Raw genomic sequence first — 19,549 nt, forward strand, 5'->3', positions numbered from 1 at the left:
CTATACGTATATCTATTCCCTTGCTACGGCCCCCTCCCCTCCCCTCCCCTCCCCTCGCTGCCCCCGCCCCCCTGCCCCCGCCCCTCGCTCCGGCCCCCTCCCCCTCCCCTCCCCCTCTGTCCCGCCCCTGCCCTGCCCCTCCCCTCCCCTCCCCCTCTGTCCCGCCCCTGCCCTGCCCTGCCCCTCCCCTCCCCCTCTGTCCCGCCCTCGCTCTGGCCCCACCCTCTCCCCTCCCTTGCCCCTGCTCTGCCCCTTGCTACGGCCCCCTTCCCTCCCCTCCCCCGCTGCCCCCGCCCCTCCCCTGCCCCCGCCCCTCGCTCCGGCCCCTCTCTCTCCCCCCGCCCTGCCCCTCGCTCCAGCCCCCTCCCCTTCTCTCCCCCCTGCCCCGCCCCCTCCCCTCGCTCCGACCCCCTCCCCTCCTCTCCCCTGTGCCCCGCCCCCTCGCTCCGGCCCCTGCCCCGCCCCCGCCCCTCGCTCCGACCCCGCCCCTCGCTCCGACCCCTGCCCTCCCCCCCTGCCCCTCGCTCCGGCCCCGCCCTCTCCCCCTGCCCCGCCCCTCCCCTCGCTCCAGCCCCATTCCCTCCCCTCCCCTCCCCCCTGCCCCGCCCCTGCGGTGCCCCTCCCCCCCACCCCCGCCCCTCGCTCCGGCCCCATTCCCTCTCCTCCCCTCGCTCCCGCCCCTCGCTCCGGCCCCGCCCCCTGCCCCGCTTTGCCCTGGGTCTCGCGCCCGGCGGGGGGAGCCTCCTGAGCCCCCTGGCAGCCTGAGAACGGCTGCTCCGCGCCCAGCTGTGGGGCCGGGGCCCTGCTGCTCTGGCTGCCGGGACCGGGGGGAAGGCTGCTGCTGCTCAAAGCCGTTCGCTGACATCATCCCGCGCGTCGTGCAGACTTGGCTGGGTGCTAAACTGTGTTTTCTCCGGCAGGTCCTGGGCGGAGCGGCCCTGCCCGGGCCAGCGGGCAGCTGGGGGCATCGGATGAGCAGAGCAGGGCCGGCTGAGACAGAGTCCCGTCCACGCTCGGGGGGCCTCTGGGGACATGAGGTGGGCGGGCGTCTGGTTCCTCTGTCCCCTGGGCCTGCTGGTCTTGCTCTCTGCAGCCACCAGCCCTCCCAACATCCTGTTAATCTTGGCAGATGACCTGGGGTTTGGAGATTTGGGAAGCTATGGGCACCCCACCTCAGCCACGCCCAACCTGGACAAGATGGCTGCCAGCGGCCTGAGATTCACCGACTTCTATGCCAGCTGCCCTATCTGCAGCCCCTCACGGTAGGTCCAGCTTTGTCCCGCTCCCCAGTCTGCAGCCCCTCCCAGGACAGAGCGGTAAACTGGCTGGTGGTCTCTGAAGGCAGAGCACTGAGAAACAGCAGGGAATTGAATTGGGGGCCACAGGGGCGGTCTGATGTCCCCCCTACTGAACTGCAGGAGTGGGATAAACGGCCTGATGATAATGTCTGTGGGTGACAGAGACAGGATCGGGGGAGCCGGCAGCTGCACGTCCGCCCCGATGGCAGCAACTGTGTGAGCGAACAGCCACGCAGCCAGCCTTGAGACTGTGAAATTGTTTAAAAGGTTAAATTGTCTGACCTCCTCCCCCAGTGTGTGTCTGACAGGTGGAGCTGTAGGGTGCGGCGGCTTTGGCCCTCGCCGCAGGAGTTCTCACTTGAGGACCTGGCTGAGATTGGGGCCCCCTTATGCCAGACATCGGACAGACGCATACGGTCCCTGCCTCAAGAGTTCGCAGTTCATTGCAAAGAATGGGGGGTGCGTGAGAGAGAGAGACTTGGGAAACAGAACTCCAGCTCATTTCCATCCACGCCCCGTAGGCGGGAACAGCTGTAAATTTCTCCTGGGCTGGATTCAGGCTGGTGCGCTCCAGCTGGGCATCTGTGCAGCTCATGAGCAAAGCCCAAGGCAGCCAGGCCGCAGCGCTGCTAGCGTCACACCTGGGGAATGAGGCTGTTTTCGGGGAAGGAAAAGTGTCACAGCCTGAAGCTCGTCCAGGCAGCGTTCTCTTCCTGCGTACAGACAGGTTTCAGAGGAGCAGCCGTGCTCGTCTGTATCCGCAAAAAGAACAGGAGGACTTGTGGCACCTTAGAGACCAACCAATTTGTTTGAGCATAAGCTTTCGTGAGCTACAGTATACTTTCTACAGTATGCATCCGATGAAGTGAGCTGTGGCTCACGAAAGCTCATGCTCAAATAAATTGGTTAGTCTCTAAGGTGCCACAAGTCCTCCTGTTCTTTTTTCTGCATACGATGTCTCTGTCTCACGGTCTGCCTCACCCTGTTCTTAAAGGGGTAGCTCCCATTAACCATACCAGTAAAACAAGTATTAGCACAAGACCCAGATTCCCTTCTGAGGACACGGTTCAGCAGTGTATACTCACCTAGGGTGCTGGCGCTAACTTGCATACCAAGGTATGTATTTTTGCCAGGCCTGAGTCCACGGTCTTCCGATTTACAGTGCCGACCTCTCCCATTGTGAGGTGGGACACCAGGCTCTTACCCTCAGTGTGGATCAGCCCCTGCAAGAGACACAACACACACTGCCAGCGGGTTACACAAGAATGGCACGCCGTAGCAGAGCGTCGGGTCTTGGGATTATGTGTGTCAATTCCAGGAGCAGAGCAGGATCGAGTGGTTACAAGCAGCGCAGGCCAGGGGAATGACGCCCCATTTGGGTTATTGGGGCATGGTGTGGGAGGCGGGGAATGAACCTGCGAGCTCTGGCTGGGAAACCTGGAGCCTCTGGAGCTCCAGGGAGTGAGCCAGCCTCCCCAGCGAAGTAGCAGTGTCACAAATCACTCTCTGTAGTGGGTGACTGAGCCGCAGGGTCCTAGCGTATGTTACATTCGCACCTAATTTGCTCTTGACGGACAGTGTGGCCACGTGGCTGAGCCTTGTGACTGCTGCGTGAGAGATGGGGAGTCTAGCCCCAGCTCAGCCTGAAGGGACCTTGTGAAGGGTGGTCTTACCAGGGTGCAGGAGACCTGGGTTCCATTCCTGGCTCTGGGTGACCTCAGGCAAGTCCCTTCCTCGCTCTGTGATTCAGCTTCCCTGTCTCACATGGAGCTCCCGCCTCCTTTGTAAAGTGCTGGGAGATCTGCTGGTGTCAGCTGATGTGCCAAGGGGAGGAATGAGTTACCCCAGGGTACAGCACCTTGGCTTGCACAAAGGGACAAATGTTCGCAGCCTTCTGGGGAAGAGTAGAAACTAGAGCTTGTGGGGTGTGGGCTTGGTGTTTTTAGGGCACTTTCCCCAAGGCTGCTGGACAGAGTGGGGAGAAGACACTTGTGACATTCCCCTCTGGTGCTATCTGGACCGATAATCTGCTAGGTTACTCCAATCCTTGGCTCTGGGAGCCAGCATTATCCTGCTCTGCTGTGAGAATCCCCACTCCTGGGCTGTTCACGCACGGCCTCTGGCATGTCAGTCACTCCTTGGATTGTGCAACTGAATGACACTAGCCAATATCTCCTGTCCCAGACACAATCCCAGGAACCTCCGTCTTGTAGTGTCCAGTTATGCCCGCTGGACGCTGCAAGTTTATATGAGTTCCTCAGTTTAAGAAAGAAATTGATATGTACCAGGCTTGTTCTCCCAAGGGGAGCCTCTGACACACTTCAAACCAAATGCACTGCTTCAGGTAGAATAAAGAAACAGAGTTATTAACTACAAAGAGAGATTTTAAGTGATTGTAAGTCAAAGCATAAGAAATCAGATTTGGTCAAATGAAATAAAAGCAAAATGCATTCTAAGCTGATTTTAACACCTTCAGTGCCCTTGCAAACTTAGATGCTTCTCACCACAGGCTGGCTGGTTGCCCTTTAGCCAGGCTCTTCCCTTTGATCAGCGCTTCGGTCGCTTGGTGGTGGTGATGTCTGTAGATGGAGGTGGAAGAGAGAGGAAGAGCATGGCAAACGTCTCTCCCTTTTATCATGTCCTTTCTTCCCTCTTGGCTTTGCCCCCCACTCCCTTCAGAGTCAGGTGAGCATTATCTCATTGTAGTCACTGGCTGACCCACTTGAGAGTCCAACAGATCCTTTGCTGCTGCCTAGGCCAGTGTCCTTTGTTCCTGTGAGACTGGGCTGGGTTTGTCCCATACGTGCCTTGATGAGGTGTGAACTGCCCCTCTGCTCTTAGAGAGTTTTTGCGTGGGCTTATTTTAAGCCATGAGGGCACATTTTCAGCCTCATAACTATATACAGGGAATTATAACCTGTAACATTACAGCAACAACAATTACTATAACATCACTATAGCAACCATGCTCAGTGCATCATGAGCCTTCCCAAGACACCCGACATGACAAACTTTGCACTGGGTACCACACAATCATTTTATAAGTATGAACATGGGGGTGTAGGGTGTTCCACGAGGTACAGAACGTCACAACGTTGTTTTGGGTTTTTGCTTCCCCAGCATTGTGTGAAGGCTGGAACCTTCTGAGCCATGGCGAGATGACCTAGAGAGGGGCCAAAACTGATCGATTTGTGTGAGTTTCCAGCGCTGGTACAGAGGGAGAGATGGGGCGTGAGCAGCATCTGGGGCACGGCAGCGTGGAGCTAGTGGGGAGTTTGTGGCACTGGTGAAGAGGGAGAGATGGGGCGTGTGCAGCGTGTGGGGCATTGCACAGTGAAAACAATGGGGAGTGTGCAGTGCTGGTGCAGAGGGAGAGACAGGGCATGGCAGCTGGGAGCCAGTGGGGAGTTTGCAGTGCTGGTGCAGAGGGAGAGACAGGGCACGGCAGTGGGGAGCCAGTGGGGAGTTTACAGTGTTGGTGCAGAGGGAGAGATGGGGCACGGCAGCGGGGAGCCAGTAGGGAGTTTGCAGTGCTGGTGCAGAGGGAGAGATGGGGCATGGCAGCGGGGAGCCAGTGGGGAGTTTGCAGTGCTGGTGCAGAGGGAGAGATGGGGCACGGCAGCGGGGAGCCAGTGGGGAGTTTGCAGTGTTGGTGCAGAGGGAGAGATGGGGCACGGCAGCGTGGAGCCAGTGGGGAGTTTGCAGAGCTGGTGCAGAGGGAGAGATGGGGCGTGCGCAGCGTGTGGGGCACGGCAGCGTGGAGCCAGTGGGGAGTTTGCAGTGTTGGTGCAGAGGGAGAGACGGGGCACGGCAGCGGGGAGCCAGTGGGGAGTTTGCAGTGTTGGTGCAGAGGGAGAGACGGGGCACGGCAGCGGGGAGCCAGTGGGGAGTTTGCAGTGTTGGTGTAGAGGGAGAGATGGGGCACGGCAGCGTGGAGCCAGTGGGGAGTTTGCAGAGCTGGTGCAGAGGGAGAGACAGGGCACGGCAGCGGGGAGCCAGCGGGGAGTTTGCAGAGCTGGTGCAGGAGGAGAGATGGGGCATGCGCAGCGTGTGGGGCACGGCAGCGTGGAGCCAGTGGGGAGTTTGCAGTGCTGGTGCAGAGGGAGAGATGGGGCACGACAGCGGGGAGTTTACAGAGCTGGTGCAGGAGGAGAGATGGGGTGTGCGCAGCGTGTGGGGCATGACAGTGGAGCTGGCAGGATTTGGAAAGGCAGGGTGAGGGCGACGGAGCAGGCTGCAGGAAGCCGGGCTGGAGCTTGAAAGGCAGTGCTGGGAGGAGTGAGGTATTTTAAGGTGGGAATAGTCCTGTGTAGGAGAAGGCAGCACATAGTAGCGTATCCTGGGATGGCCTGTGGGCTGCAGCACAGCTGTTCGTAATCTCTGATAAGGATGGTCCAATTGTGTATTTGCCATTCAGCAGCAGGTTCAATACCATCCCTGTGACATCAGTGCTGGGCTAAGGCAGGGAGAGACGTGATCCCTGGGACTCTAACATGGCCACGGGAAATGTGGTACGATTCCAGAACGGGTGGGTGACTCAGTGGTCTGCACCGACTCTTTGGCGCTACAGATGGCCTGGCTGTCGCACGAGGACAGGTGAAGTGGCACAAAGGGGACTGGAGACGTGACAGAAGTGGCAAGAAAAAGACTTTTAGATCAGTGATGGTAAAACCAAATGTCTAGCTGGAAGAAGACAAGGAGCTCTTGGCTAGCTCTTACCTAGCAGTTCAGAGAACAAGTCAGGCAGGTTATGTACCGTACCTAGGAACTGTACTTCCTATAACACTTGGAGGAGGAGGAAACCAAGTCATGGGGACGTCTCCATCTCTGCAGAGCATTTTCCGTTCCAAAGAGCTGCTGGGAAAGGCTCAGCTTAGCCGTACGAACACACTCTGAGGCCTGTTGTTTTATAGGGCTGAGACCTGTGCGCTTCCTAGGAAGGAAGGGAGACAGCTAGGTAACTTGGACAATGTTGATGAGGTTGTGGGCCGGTCAGGGAGCGCTACTTCTCCCGACATCGTGCTACTAGGTCTTTGGAGAGTCGAGTTCCCAACAGCTGCAGTGGGCAGGATGACGGTTGACAGACCAGCCAAGCTTGGCGTCTGAGCCATGGCCGACAAACGAGAAGATGGAGGGATGGTATGGAGCAAGGCCCAAGAGCGCTCCATGTGAATTATCATCGGTGGGGGCAGATTGAGGGTGGCCAGGACCAATGGTCTGTAGAGCAGAGGAGGAGCAGTGGATGCAGATGTGTGCTCGAAAGCTGAGAGAAGGAGACGGGCCCCAGAGTGGCCGAGGCTGGGCACCTGGATCTGGCAGAGGCCAGGACCAGCTGGAGCTGGATCCCCTAGCAGACTAGCCGGGGCCTAGGGCCAGCGTTTGAGAGCCGAGTGCTCATCAGGGAAGGCGTCCGGGAACCCTGGGCTCCGCCAGGCTCTGCTGATGCCCCAACCGGGGGCTGGGGGTTAATGAACAGAAAGGGAGCTGGGAAGGGGGGTCTGTGTCGGAGGGATGTGAACTCAGCAGGGGATGGGGAGAGAGGGGTGTCAGCCCACTGAGCACCAGCCTTCCCTTGCCATGGGGTGTTGGTACCACTGAACAAAACATCTCCCTCCAGGGGCTCAACTAGGCTTCTTTCTCCTAGGCTTGGCCAGGGGCTTGGCAGCCCCATGGCTCAGGGCTGGGCTGGAGGCTTGTCAACCCAAGGGACTGTGCTGGGCTGAGCTGGGGGCTCGGCAGCTCGTATGGGCATGGGCACAGGACTCCTCCGGCTGCTCCAGCTTTTCTCGGCTCCTCTCATTCCCAGGGCGGCCCTGCTGACGGGTCGGTACCAGACACGCTCCGGGGTTTACCCCGGCGTGTTCTACCCCGGCTCCCGGGGAGGCCTCCCACTGTCCGAGGTCACCATCGCGGAAGTGCTGAAGGCTCGGGGCTATGCCACAGCCATGGTCGGCAAATGGCACCTGGGACTGGGGGCCAATGGCTCCTTCCTGCCCATCCACCAGGGCTTTGACCACTTCCTGGGGGTGCCCTACTCCCACGACCAGGTGAGCTTCTGGCATCCTGGGGCACAGGGCTGGGGGGTGTCCTGGCCCCCTTGCAGGGCTGGGAGCATGTTGTGGGGCCAGGAAGGTATCGGTACAGTGCCTGGGGGAGGTGCCCTGGGGGTCCGAGGGCTGATTTGGGATGGTGCTTGAGGGAGTTGGATCAGAAGGCTGGCGGTGGCTGGGAGGGGATCCAGGCTGGGCCGGGGGGTCAGAGGGGGAGCTGAATGGGGTGCTGGGGGCGTGGCTGGACTGGCAGGAGGCTAGGGCTTGCAGGGTCTGGATCTCTCTGGAGTGGGGGCTGGGCTGGGTGGATGGGGTGCTGGGTGAGGCAGGCTGTGTCTGTGTCTTGGGGGTGCAGGCGCTGGGTGAATAGGGACTGGGTGGATGGGGGTTGGGAGGGATGGTTGGGTCAGTGTCTTGGGGGATGGGTGAGGCAGGCTGGATCTGTGTCTTTGGGGGGCACAGACTGGGTGAATGGGGGGCAGGGTGGGTCAGTGGCTGGAGGCAGGCATGGGCTGGGTGAGTGGAGTTGGGAGGGATGGCTGGGTCAGTGTCTGGGGAGTAGGTGGATATGGGGCCGGGCGGGGCAGTCTGGGCTCCCCCTTTCCTGGTGGAGTCAGTGTATGCCAATAACCCAGAAGTGTTCACATTTCCTGGCGGGGGTGGGGGGGGGGTTATGCCTGGCCAGTCCCTGGTGTGCTGCACAAAGGGAATAATGGGGCCTTGTCCCTGTGAGGTGGGGGAGGGGGGCGTGCCAGCCTGGGCTGGGGGGATCTAGTCCCAGGCCCCTGGGGGAGCGTTGGATTTGGGGTGCTGTGGGGAAGGAGGGAATCCAGGTTGCTGTAAGGGGGTGGGATGGGGTCCACGCTCCTAGGGAAGGGTTGGGTTGTGGTGTGCTGTGGGGAAGGGGTTGCTGTAGGGGGGTGGGATGGGGTCCGGGCCCCTGGGGAAGGGTTGGGTTGTGGGGTGCTGTAGGGAATGGGTCCTGGTCTCTGGGGATATGTGAGGAGTGCTAGTCTCCAGAGTGATTTGGGGGTGCGAACTGGTCATTGGGTGGGAGTGGAGCCTCGTCCTTGGGGCACTGGGTATGTGCCTGCGTCTTGGGGGGAGCTCATGTGGGGGGCTGGTACCTGCTGCCTGCCAGGTGGGGATGCAGAGCGTTCTCTCCTCTCACTCCAGGGCCCCTGCCAGAATCTCACCTGCTTCCCCCCAGACACCAAGTGCTTTGGGACGTGCGACCAGGGCGTGGTGCCCGTCCCGCTGTTCCTAAACCAGAGCATCCTGCAGCAGCCGCTCGCCTTCCCCCAGCTGGTGTCACGCTACAACAAGTTCTCTCGCGACTTCATTGCCGACTGTGCCCGCCGGGGCCACCCCTTCTTGCTCTACTACGCGTCCCATGTAGGTGCTGGGGCTGGCAGCCTGGGGTGGGCATGGGCACCTCGGGGTTGGCCAGGATGGAGGAGTCACAGAGTCCCCGGGCGATGCTCTGGAGCTGCTCCCTACGAAGCCAGGCAGGACTCTGGGGAAGTCTCCTCTCTGGGAGCAGCCTGTCTGTAGGACACACAGCTCACCCGGCTTCCCCCTTCCTGGGTCTGACCTCGGAGCATTCAGCCTCCTCTGCCGCTCCGTGCGCTTCCCACAGCGAGTCCGCTCAGGCCGGGTCCTGGGGAAGCCAGAGGTCCTGCACCCCAACTTCGCAGTCAGACGTGACTCTCAGCCAGCCAGTAAAACAGAAGGTTTATTAGATGGCAGGAACATGGTCTAAAACAGAGCTTGCAGGTGCAGAGAACAGGACCCCTCAGCTGGGTCCATTTGGGGGGCAGTGAGCCAGACAACCCCGTCTGCACTTCACTCCATGTCCCCAGCCAGCCCCAAACTGAAACTCCCTCCAGCCCCTCCTCTGGGCTTTGTCTCTTTCCCGGGCCAGGAGGTCACCTGATTCCTTTGTTCTCCAACCCTTTAGCTCTCACCTTGCAGGAGGGAAGGGCCCAGGCCGTCAGTTGCCAGGAAACAGGGTGTCGGCCATTCTCTGTGTCCAGACCCCTGCACACACCTGCCCTCTAGGGCTCTGCAAGGATCATACACCCTTCTCCCACCCCCTAGATACTTAAGAACTGCCTAGGGGAAACTGAGGCACCCCCACACTATTCAGAGGAAACATTAAGAACAGTCCCGCTTCGTCACAGGAGGGTAGGTGCAGGCACCTGGATGTGTCGGGGAGGGAGTAAGTGGGGTAGGGGTGGTGGGGATGGCTGGGCACGGCTTGGGGCGGTGGTGGGTAGGCCTAGAGATACTGGGGGGCAGGGCAAGGGGGCACCTGTACCCCCCCCCCGCAGCACGATGAATGGCTCCCGCTTGATCCCCGGAGGAAGGGAAAAGCCCCCACAGCTTCCTCCCCGGCCTGGCAGCCCCCAGCTCTGCTGGGAGAGGTAGCTGGTCCTAGCTCTGCAGTCTGCTGCAGGGATCCCCTCTCACTGTCTGCTCCTTTGCCCAGCACACCCACTACCCCCAGTTTGGGAGCCAGGAGTACGTGGGCCAGTCGCTGCGGGGTCCCTTTGGGGATGCCCTCATGGAGTTGGACGGCTCAGTGGGGCTCCTGCTCCAGGCACTGCAGGAGAACGGCCTGGAGGGGAACACGCTGGTCTTCTTCACCGCGGACAATGGGTGAGTGTGAGCGAGCTGGGGAGCCGCCCCTGCCCCGCCACGTCTGCCCAGGGATGGGAGGCTGTGGGGCTGAGCGTGGGGTCAGGGGTGGGAGCAGGACTCTCAGGGATATAGGGGTGCTGGGGGCGTTGGGGATTAGGCAGGGGGATTTGAAAAGTGCTGGGGAGGTTGCGGGGAGGTGGGGATGGAGCAAGGAGGTTTCAGGGGGTGTTTGGGGCGGATGGGGCAGGGGGATTTGGGGTGCTTGAGGGTGGAGGTTTCAGGGGGTGTTGTGGGGGTTGGGGGCAGGTGGGGATGGGGCCCAGGGATACGGGGTGCTTAGGGCAGGGGGTGACAGGGACCTTCAGGGTGGGGGACATTTGGAATGACTTGTAAGTTATGGAGTTGATCTGATTTCAAGTTGTAAGGCTGCTCAGCGTGTTCCCCCCTGCCCCACCCCCACGGCTCCCTGTGCTCTCTCGGGGCTGTGCAGGGGGGAGCAGTAGGGTGGGGAAGGCCCTGCCCACACCCCCACTTCTCAGGCGAGGGACATCCCCAGCCCAGTGCTGGAACATGAACATCCCTCCAGGCTCCCTCTGGACGACCGCTGGCCTGGCCTGCCTCGCTCCTCGGCCAGAGCCGCCTGTGGGACCCGAGAGCCAAGGGTCTCCACCAGCCTGGCTGTGCCCTTCCCTACGGACACCCAGTGGGGCTGTGGTGCCCGCAGGAAGCTGGCTGGGAAGGGGCAGCGTGGCCCCCAGCCGGGTCCGGGCCAGCACCGCCCATGGCAGGGCCGTGTTAACCTGTGTGCTCGCTGATGGGCACTCTCCCCTTCCCCGCAGCCCCGAGACCATGCGAATGGCCCGTGGGGGCAGCTCGGGCCTCCTGAAGTGCGGAAAGGGAACGACGTACGAGGGCGGGATGCGGGAGCCCGCGGTGGCTTATTGGCCAGGCCGGATCTCCCCGGGTAAGCCTGGCATTGCTCACAGCCGCTCTGCGGTGCCTGGCAGTGCTGGTGCCTGGACAGCAGGACCTGGGCCCACCTTTGCCTGGAGGCCCCTCAGTCTCCGCACGGCCTGGGAGGAGACTACGATGGACAGGCCGAAACTACAGCTCTGGGGGGCTGTGCAGGGCCCAGTGAGATCAGCCCTCCCCATACTCCTGCTTGGCGTGCGGAGATAACCAGGGAGTGTGCGGAGCTGGAGGGGCAGAGGATCCAAAGGCCTCACCCCTGTGGAGGGGAACGTGGGGGGGGGGGGCAACGCGTACCTATGGCTGGGGGGGTGTCTGTAGGCCTGGCACCCCAAATTCTGGGCAGAGGAGGCTGTTGCCCCCTCAGCCCCTCTGATCCAGGCCCCAGGGCGAATCCCCCTGTCCTGGGAGGTTGGGGGCCCTCCTGGGAGAGGGAGGGGCTCTGGGAGTTGGGGGAGCGCGAGGGTGGTGGGGAGGAGGGTGTCAGCGTACTCGAGGGACGATGGGAGTTATCGCTGGGGCCTGACGGCACCCGAACTTTTCTCCTCGTGCCCGTGGCCTGGTGCCAGGCGTGACCCATGAGATGGCCAGCACCCTGGACATCCTGCCAACCCTGGCTGCCCTGGCCGGGGTGCCTCTTCCCAGTGTCCCGCTGGACGGCTACGACCTGAGCCCGGTGCTCTTTGGAGGGGGGAAGGTGAGTGCCCTGAGCCAATGCTGCCACGGTTACGCTGCAAGGAGGGGGGTCGATTGGGGGGGCCCCAGTGTCTGACAGGCTGCCCTTGCCAGTGGCTGCTCCGCACACTGTCTGCCCGGGGAGGGGCGGGGGGTGACTCAGGGGCCGTCTTCACTGCAGGAACCAATGCAGCACCGAGTCTGAGCCCCGGTCAGCTGGCACGGGCTCCTGGGGCTTGGGCTGCGGAGCTCTAGCACTGCAGGGTAGACATTCGGCTTGGGCTAGAGCCTGGCCTCTGAGACCCCATCCCGTCTCCTTCCCCCTGCATGGCACTGGCCTGGCACCTGGCCTGTCCCCCTCCTTCCCTGTCCATGGCCACTGGCCCGGCTCCTGGCCTGGCCTGTCTCCTTCCCCCTGTGTGGCCACTGGCCTGGCACCTGGCCTGTCCCCGCCATGGCTCGGTGCCACCACATCCCATCTCCTTCCACTGGCTCCTGTCCTGTCCTGTCTCCTTCCCTGTCCACGGCCACTGGCCCGGCCATGGCTTAGCCACTGCCCCTCCCTCCCTATACATGGCTCGGCCACGGCCCCATATGACTCTGCCTCTGGTTGCTCACACAGAGTCCGCGGCAGATGATGATCTATTACCCGTCCAGCCCCAGCAACCAGCTTGGCGTCTTTGCCATCAGATACGGGAAGCACAAGGCCCATTTCTTCACACAAGGTAGCATCCTCCTTGGGGGCGGAATGGGGGACCTGCATCCTTGTCAGGGCTCTGGTTGTGGTTCCAGTCCAGCTTTGGGGACCCAGGCTGAGGGAAGGTGGCTTCAGCTGTTTGCATTTGTCTCCCAGGTTCCTTACAGAGCGGGACGACCCCTGACCCGGACTGCCATGGGCTAGCGCCCCTGACGCCCCATGAGCCCCCACTACTCTTTGACCTGGAGGCTGACCCTGCAGAGAACTATAACCTGTTGGAGGGCGGTGCCGTGGGGCCGGAGGTGCTGCGGGTGCTGAAGGAGATCAAGCAGCACAAGGTGCTCTTTGACCAGCACATGGAGTTTGGGGAAAGCCAGATAAGGAAGGGCACTGACCCTGCCCTCCAGCCCTGCTGCGCCCCCCACTGCACCCCCAAGCCTTCCTGTTGCCACTGCCCCTAACCTCCCTGCTGCATTGCACCCTCTAACTTTCCCCTTGCCCCTGCTTGGAACCCCCCTGCTCTTCGAAAACCTCCTGCTGCTGTGCCAGTCCCTCTGCTACCACTCTCGAAAGTCCCCGCGCTGGCCTCCCTGCTGCTCTCCCCAAACCTGCCTGCAGCTGGGCGCGCTGCATTAGGCTGCTTCCCTGGCCGGTGGAGCTGCCCCCGGACTCCCGCCCCCCAGGCCTGACGCTGAGGTCCCTACATGCTGGCTGCATGGGGGCATGGGGTGAGCAGCTAGGAGGGGAAGGGGCACTCCTGTGCGGGAGGTATTTTATCTCTGTACTGCAAGTGTTTGGCCATTTGACACAAACCTCAGCTCTCGCCAGGGACGCACTGAGCCCTCCGGAGTCCACTGGGCCCTGGAACAAAGCAAAGGGCGTACCCTCAGAACCCCAGTGCAGACAGCAGGGGCCCCGGCGGTACCAGCCTGCTGGAGCGGGAAGGCCAGGGCGCGGAGCGCGCCTAGCTCTGGGAAGGCTGGTTGTAGTCCTTGTGCCCTGGCACAGCAGTGAGGGCCAAGGCCATATCAATACTGGCACAGAGGCGGAGTGTGGGGTGCGAGGCCAGGATCAGGGCCAGCAGCAGACAGGGTGCTTGGCCCTGAGCACGTGGATAGTGGACTGACGGGTGACTGCAGTCAGGAGAGGAGCTGTGCAGAGCTCCGGGCAGGCCCCTTCACCTGCATGGATGCAGCCAGCCATGGCTCTGGGAGAAGACTTGTTCTTGTTTAAAGGGTGACATAAGGAGAAATGAGGCCATGGAGTGCCCTCCAGGCTAACCAGTGTTTGCAGTCTGTGGGTAGGTGTGACCAGGGCTGTGTGCACCGGCAGGCCAAGGAGCCAGGGTTCCCAACCCAGAGCTCATGCCGAAAAGCCCTAGTCCTGAGCCCTCTTGGCAGTGCTCCCACCTGGGGAGTGAGAGCTGCGAGATGAGCAGTGGCCTAGGGCGGCTGCTTGGGATACCCAGGGGGAGGAGGTAGCTGCTGGCATCCTGCAGAGAATGGCCAAGTACGAGCCTATGATGCTGGCGTGCCCAGACTCGCATGTTACCCCTGTGGCTTTACCAGCTTCTCAGTGCTTTGCCGAAGGGAGGGTGGGTCGTGTGTGGTCACTGCTGAGCTAAGCCAGCTGATTGCCATGGGTCTTGCGGGACGTTTGTACAGGAAATATTCTGAGATGTAAAATGTCAAATATTGTGTTCCACAACAACTGGGGCAGAAGCACATCACCTGTGGTGGGATGGGTCTTGGCAAACTCAAGAGTGAGGCCAGTCAGTGCTTTCCGACCCAGCTCAGACCTGTGTTTACAGTCTGGACAGGATCCAGGCCACAGCACTGACAAAGACAAAAGAACCCCAAGAAGAGAGACTGCCATGGGGACCCTCAGGGCTGAGCTGCAGGTAATGAGGAGAGACCAAGTCTGGGGGTGTATAAGAGAAGAAGAAAGGGCACAAGATGTTATCCATTACAGAGGGGACTCTGTCACGGGAATGTCTCCTGAAAAGTAGGTCCCTGTGCTCTGGACTGGAGAAGCGCTGGACACCCTGGCCACTGGATGACAAATGCCTTCTTAGACAGGAAAGGGACTTGTTAACAAGTCCAGGCTCTAGATTACGTTTTATGTTTTTCTTTTACCTGTAACCTCATGTTTCCTTGCTTTTATTTGAATCTGTAACTCGAGCTCTGTTAAATAAACTGAAACCGGTTTTACTGTAGACACGTCTAGGTGCCTTGTGTTGAACTGAAGCGATGCCAGTAAACGGGGGTGCGCTGCTTCCAGAGAAGCAGCGAATGGGTGTACATTGTGCGTGTGCAGAAGATAAGGGACTGGGCACTTGCATGTGATAAGGTGGGGTGTGTAAATTGTAGCCTGCAGAGGGAAAGAGCAGGGCTTGCAGTAGCCCGTGTAGGCCTTGCTGGAGCCCTAGGCATAACTAGCAGTGTGAACAAAGGCTGTGAACCAGAGCAGGCCTGCCTGGGCAGAACAACAACACACTAGGTGGGATTCTTCTTCTTTTGTATGGTGATAGTGAACCAGTAAAAGTAACGGCAGGATTACAGTTGGATCGTAAGGTCTCTTATCCTATCCAAAGCCAAGGGGGTAGCCATGTGAATGGCTCTAATGCCTCCAGGATGAGCATAGATTGGACAACCAGGAGTCCGGTGGCACCTTAAAGACTAACAGATTTATTTGGGCATAAGCTTTCGTGGATAAAACCCCACTTCTTCAGATGCATGGAGTGAAAATTACAGATGCAGGCATTATTATACTGGCACATGAAGAGAAGGGAGTTACCTCACAAGTGGAGAACCAGTGTTGACAGGGCCAATTCGATCAGGGTGGATGTAGTCCACTCCCAACAATAGATGAGGAGGTGTCAATTCCAGGAGAGGCAAAGCTGTTTTTGTAATGAGCCAGCCACTCCCAGTCCCTATTCAAGCCCAAATTAATGGTGTTAAATTTGAAAATGAATTTTAGTTCTGCTGTTTCTCTTTGAAGTCTGTTTCTGAAGAATTTTTTGTTCAAGTATAGCTACTTTCAAATCTGTTACAGAATGTCCAGGAAGATTGAAGTGTTCTCCCACTGGCTTTTGTGTGTTACCGTTCCTGATGTCCAATTTGTGTCCATTTATTCTTTTACGTAGGGACTGTCCGGTTTGGCCAATGTACATGGCAGAAGGGCATTGCTCGCACAGGCTGGCATATATCACATTAGTATTAGTATGCAGGTGAATGAGCCCCTGATGGTGTGGCTGATGTGGTTGGGTCCTCTGATGGTGTTGCTAGTGTAGATATGGGGACAGAGTAGGCAACGAGGTTTGCTACAGGGACTGGTTCCTGGGTTAGTGTTTCTGTGGTGTGGTGTGTAGTTGCTGGTGAGTATTTGCTTCAGGTTAGGGGACTGTCTATAATCGAGGACTGGCCTGTCTCCCAAGGTCTGTGAGAGTGAGGGATCATTTTCCAGGATAGGTTGTAGATCCTTGATGATGTGCTGGAGAGGTTTTAGCTGGGGGCTGTATGTGATGGTCAGTGGCGTTCTGTTATTTTCCTTGTGGGGCCTGTCCTGTAGTAGGTGATTTCTGGGTACCCGTCTCACTCTGTCCGTCTGTTTCCTCACTTCCCCAGGTGGGTATTGTAGTTTTAAGAATGATTGATAAAGATCTTGTAGATGTTTGTCTCTGTCTGAGGCATTGGAGCAAATTCAGTTGTATCTTGGCTTGGCTGTAGACAATGGATCGTGTGATGTATCCTGGATGGAAGCTGGAGGCACGTAGGTAAGTATAGCGGTCACTAGGTTTCCAGTATAGGGTGGTGTTTATGTGACTATCACTTATTTGCACTGTAGTGTCCAGGAAGTGGATCTCTTGTGTGGACTGGTCCAGGCTGAGGTTGATGGTGGGATGGAAATTGTTGAAATCCAGGTGGAATTCTTCAAGGGCCTCCTTCCCGTGGGTCCATGTGATTATGTCATCAATGTTGCGCAAGTAGAGGAAGGGTGCTAGGGGACGAGAGCTGAGGAAACGTTGTTCTAAGTAGCCATAAAAACTTTGGCATACTGTGGGGCCATGTGGGTACCCATAGCAGTGCCGCTGACTTGAAGGTATAAGTCATCCCCAAATCTGAAATGATTGTGGGTGAGGACAAAGTCACAAAGCTCAGCCACCAGGTGTGCCGTGGCCTCATCAGGGATACTGTTCCTGACGGCATGTAGTCTATCCTCATGTGGAATATTGGTGTAAAGAGCTTCTACATCCATGGTGGCCAGGATGGTGTTTTCAGGAAGATCTAACAACGCATTGTAGTTTCCTCAGGAAGTCAGTGGTGTCTTGAAGATAGCTAGGAGTGCTGGTAGCGTAGGGTCTGAGGAGAGAGTCCAAATAGCCAGATAATCCGTCTGTAAGAGTGCTGATGCATGAGATGATGGGGCATCTAGGATTTCCAGGTTTATGGATCTTGGGTAGCAGATAGAATACCCCTGGTTGGGGCTCTGGGGGTGCGTCCATGTAGATTTGTTCCTGTGTTCTAGCAGGGAATTTCTTGAGCAGATGGTATAGTTTCTCTTGGTATTCCTCAGTGGGATTAGAGGATAGTGGCCTGTAGAATGTGGTGTTGGAGAGTTGCCTGGCAGCCTCCTGTTCATTATGACGACAGCACCTCCTTTGTCAGCCCCTTTGATTATGATGTTAGAGTTGTTTCTGAGGCTGTGGATGGTGTTGCATTCTGTACGGCTGAGGTTATGGGGCAAGTGAAGCTGTTTGTTCACAATTTCAGCCTGTGCACGTCTGCGGAAGCACTCTGTGTAGAAGTCCAGTCTGTCATTTCGACCGTCAGGAGGAGTCCACGCAGAATTCTTTTTGCAGTGTTGGTAGGAGGGTTCCTGTGGTCAGTGCACTGTTCAGTGGTGTGTTGAAAATATTCCTTGAGTCGGAGATGACGAAAGTAGGCTTCCAGATCACCACAGAACTGTATCATGTTCGTGGGGGTGGTGGGGTAGAAAGAGAGTCCCCGAGATAGGACAGACTCTTCTGCTGGGCTAAGTGTGTGGTTGGATAGATTAACAATATTGTTAGGTGAGTTGAGGGTACCACTGTTGTAGCCCCCTGTGGCATGTAGGAATTTAGATAGTTTACTGTCCTTTTTCTTCTGTAGAGAAGTGAAGTGTGCGTTGTAAATGGCTTGTCTCGTTTTTGTAAAGTCCAGCCACGTGGAAGTTTGTGTGGAAGGCTGGTTTTGTATGAGAGTCTCCAGTTTTGAGAGCTCATTCTTGATCTTCGCCTAGATTGGACAGTCATCCCTGATTTGCCTGACAGTTTGCAGCACTCCACGGGCACGGTTCGGCAATTCTCTCACGTTCATCTATGGAGTAATTATGCATGTAGTGCGGCGGTGTGGCCTCCCTCCGGCCCAGACGGGGAGGGCTGACTGCACCACCACTACAATGCTCATCTTCCGTGTCAGGTGCTGACACCGTTGGGAGCTGGCCAGACGTGCTGCGGAGAGCAGAAGCCTGGCACTTGCCCAGTCGGGTCGTCGATTAGAGTTTTTGTTTGGTGCGTTGCAGCTTAGAAATGAGACAGCTAAGGGGAGATATGATTGAGGTCTATAAAATCATGACTGGTGTAGAGAAAGTAGATAAGGAAGTGCTGTTTACTGCTTCTCATAACACAAGAACTAGGGGTCACCAAATGAAATTAATAGGCAGCAGGTTTAAAACAAATAAAAGGAAGTATTTCTTCACACAACGCACAGTCAACCTATGGAACTCCTTGCCAGAGGATGTTGTGAAGGCCAAGACCATAACAGGGTTGATTAAAAAAACTAGATAAATTCATGGAGGATAGGTCCATCAATGGCTATTAGCCAGGATGGGCAGGGATGGTGTCCCTAGCCTCTGTTTGCCAGAAGCTGGGAATGGACGACAGGGGATGGATCACTTGATGATTCCCTGTTCTGTTCATTCCCTCTGGGGCACCTGGCACTGGCCACTGTCGGAATACGGGATACTGAGCTAGATGGACCTTTGGTCTGGCCCAGTAGGGCTGTTCTTATGTTGTGTTAGCTAACACCAAGTCAGCACATTCCAGACTGGAAAGGGTGGTACAAAAGCACACATATCTCTCAGGTCGCTACATAAACAAGTTCCCACAAGGTGGCACTGAACACATTGACCCCTTGTAAGATAAGGAGGGAATGGCAGGATAATGGAGAAGGGTGTCTTGTTTGAACTAGCAGGTACACGGAGAAGGGTGGTAACTCACAACATCTGGAGTGTGATACGTACCTAGTTTGTATCAATGTATAAAAGGAGAAGTCATAGGAGGCGCAACTTTGTGCCAGCCTAGGGGACAGGATCCTGGTGTCCTGACTGACCCAGTGCCACTGGCGGGGGGCTCCTGTAAATAATGGTAGAAACATGGTGTTACTGAATCCATTTCTTATAATTGCGGGAGGAGACTCCCAAACCCGAAATCCTTCCCACCCTTTGGTGCCCACGGCATCCTGCGCCTGCGTGTGTGTGAGAGAGGGACTGTCAGCTCCTTGGGCAGAGCCTGTCCCCCTGCGCTGGACAGAGTCCAACACAGAGCCAGTGCGAAGCAAAGGACTATTAAGAGGCTGAGTCAGCATTAGCGTTAGTTACAGAAACACTTGACTCCTTACGCAGAAGGTGGTTGGATGCCGGGTCAGGAAACGCGGTGAGAGCTGTTCCAAACACAGGCGCTGCAGTGCTGGGGCCTTGCAAACAGAGCCGCGGCTGGAAGCTCAAGCTCCGCGCCAGGCACTGGGAGCTTGGGCAAGGCGCTCGTTCCTGCATTAACATTTGCTAGCACTCTTTCGTCTCACGTTTTGTACCGTTGGTTCTTCTGACGGCAGATGCTGTGTGGGGCTGTGATGCGTTTTCAGAGGGCGCCAGAAGCTGTGCTCGCAAGGGCTGCATTTATTAATGTCAGTGTGATGCTACAACGTGACCAGGGCATTCTGCAGCTCTCCTGGGTCCAACAGGAGCTCATCAAGGGCTGGGGCTGTCGCCAAGTTGTGGGCTTTGAATGGATGCAGATTAAACCAGTGCAACCCCCTGTGTGACACTAGTTGAATCTCACCCTGGTTTATATTGGGGTCGCTGAAACTGATTCCTGGCTGATTTAAGCCAAGCTTGAATTGAATTAGCACTGTCCATGCCGGCATTTGTACTGGTTTTAATCAATATAAAACAGTTTT

General features: G+C 57.8%; 1 protein-coding gene across 8 annotated transcripts; it reads left to right on the top strand.

Annotated features, from left to right (window-relative positions):
- Positions 1-684: 684 nt before the first annotated feature.
- On the top strand, positions 685-14,547 carry ARSA (arylsulfatase A). Of its 8 annotated transcripts, none has more exons than XM_048824540.2 (12): positions 1,124-1,262; positions 3,808-3,983; positions 4,419-4,491; positions 5,716-5,894; positions 7,105-7,345; positions 8,525-8,743; positions 9,449-9,535; positions 9,840-10,009; positions 10,831-10,955; positions 11,530-11,657; positions 12,258-12,360; positions 12,489-14,547. In XM_048824540.2, exons 4-12 carry the CDS (start codon positions 5,869-5,871, stop codon positions 12,791-12,793), a joined length of 1,404 nt encoding a protein of 467 aa, XP_048680497.2. In that variant the 5' UTR covers positions 1,124-1,262; positions 3,808-3,983; positions 4,419-4,491; positions 5,716-5,868; the 3' UTR covers positions 12,794-14,547. The 8 variants fall into 8 exon arrangements, with proteins under 8 accessions (XP_074980738.1, XP_048680246.2, XP_048680159.2 ...); XM_048824455.2 differs by having other exon boundaries at positions 5,719-5,894; XM_048824696.2 differs by lacking the exon at positions 5,716-5,894.
- Positions 14,548-19,549: the final 5,002 nt, after the last annotated feature.

The sequence above is a fragment of the Caretta caretta genome, chromosome 1 (genome assembly GCF_965140235.1).
Source record: "Caretta caretta isolate rCarCar2 chromosome 1, rCarCar1.hap1, whole genome shotgun sequence".
NCBI lineage: Eukaryota > Metazoa > Chordata > Testudines > Cheloniidae > Caretta > Caretta caretta.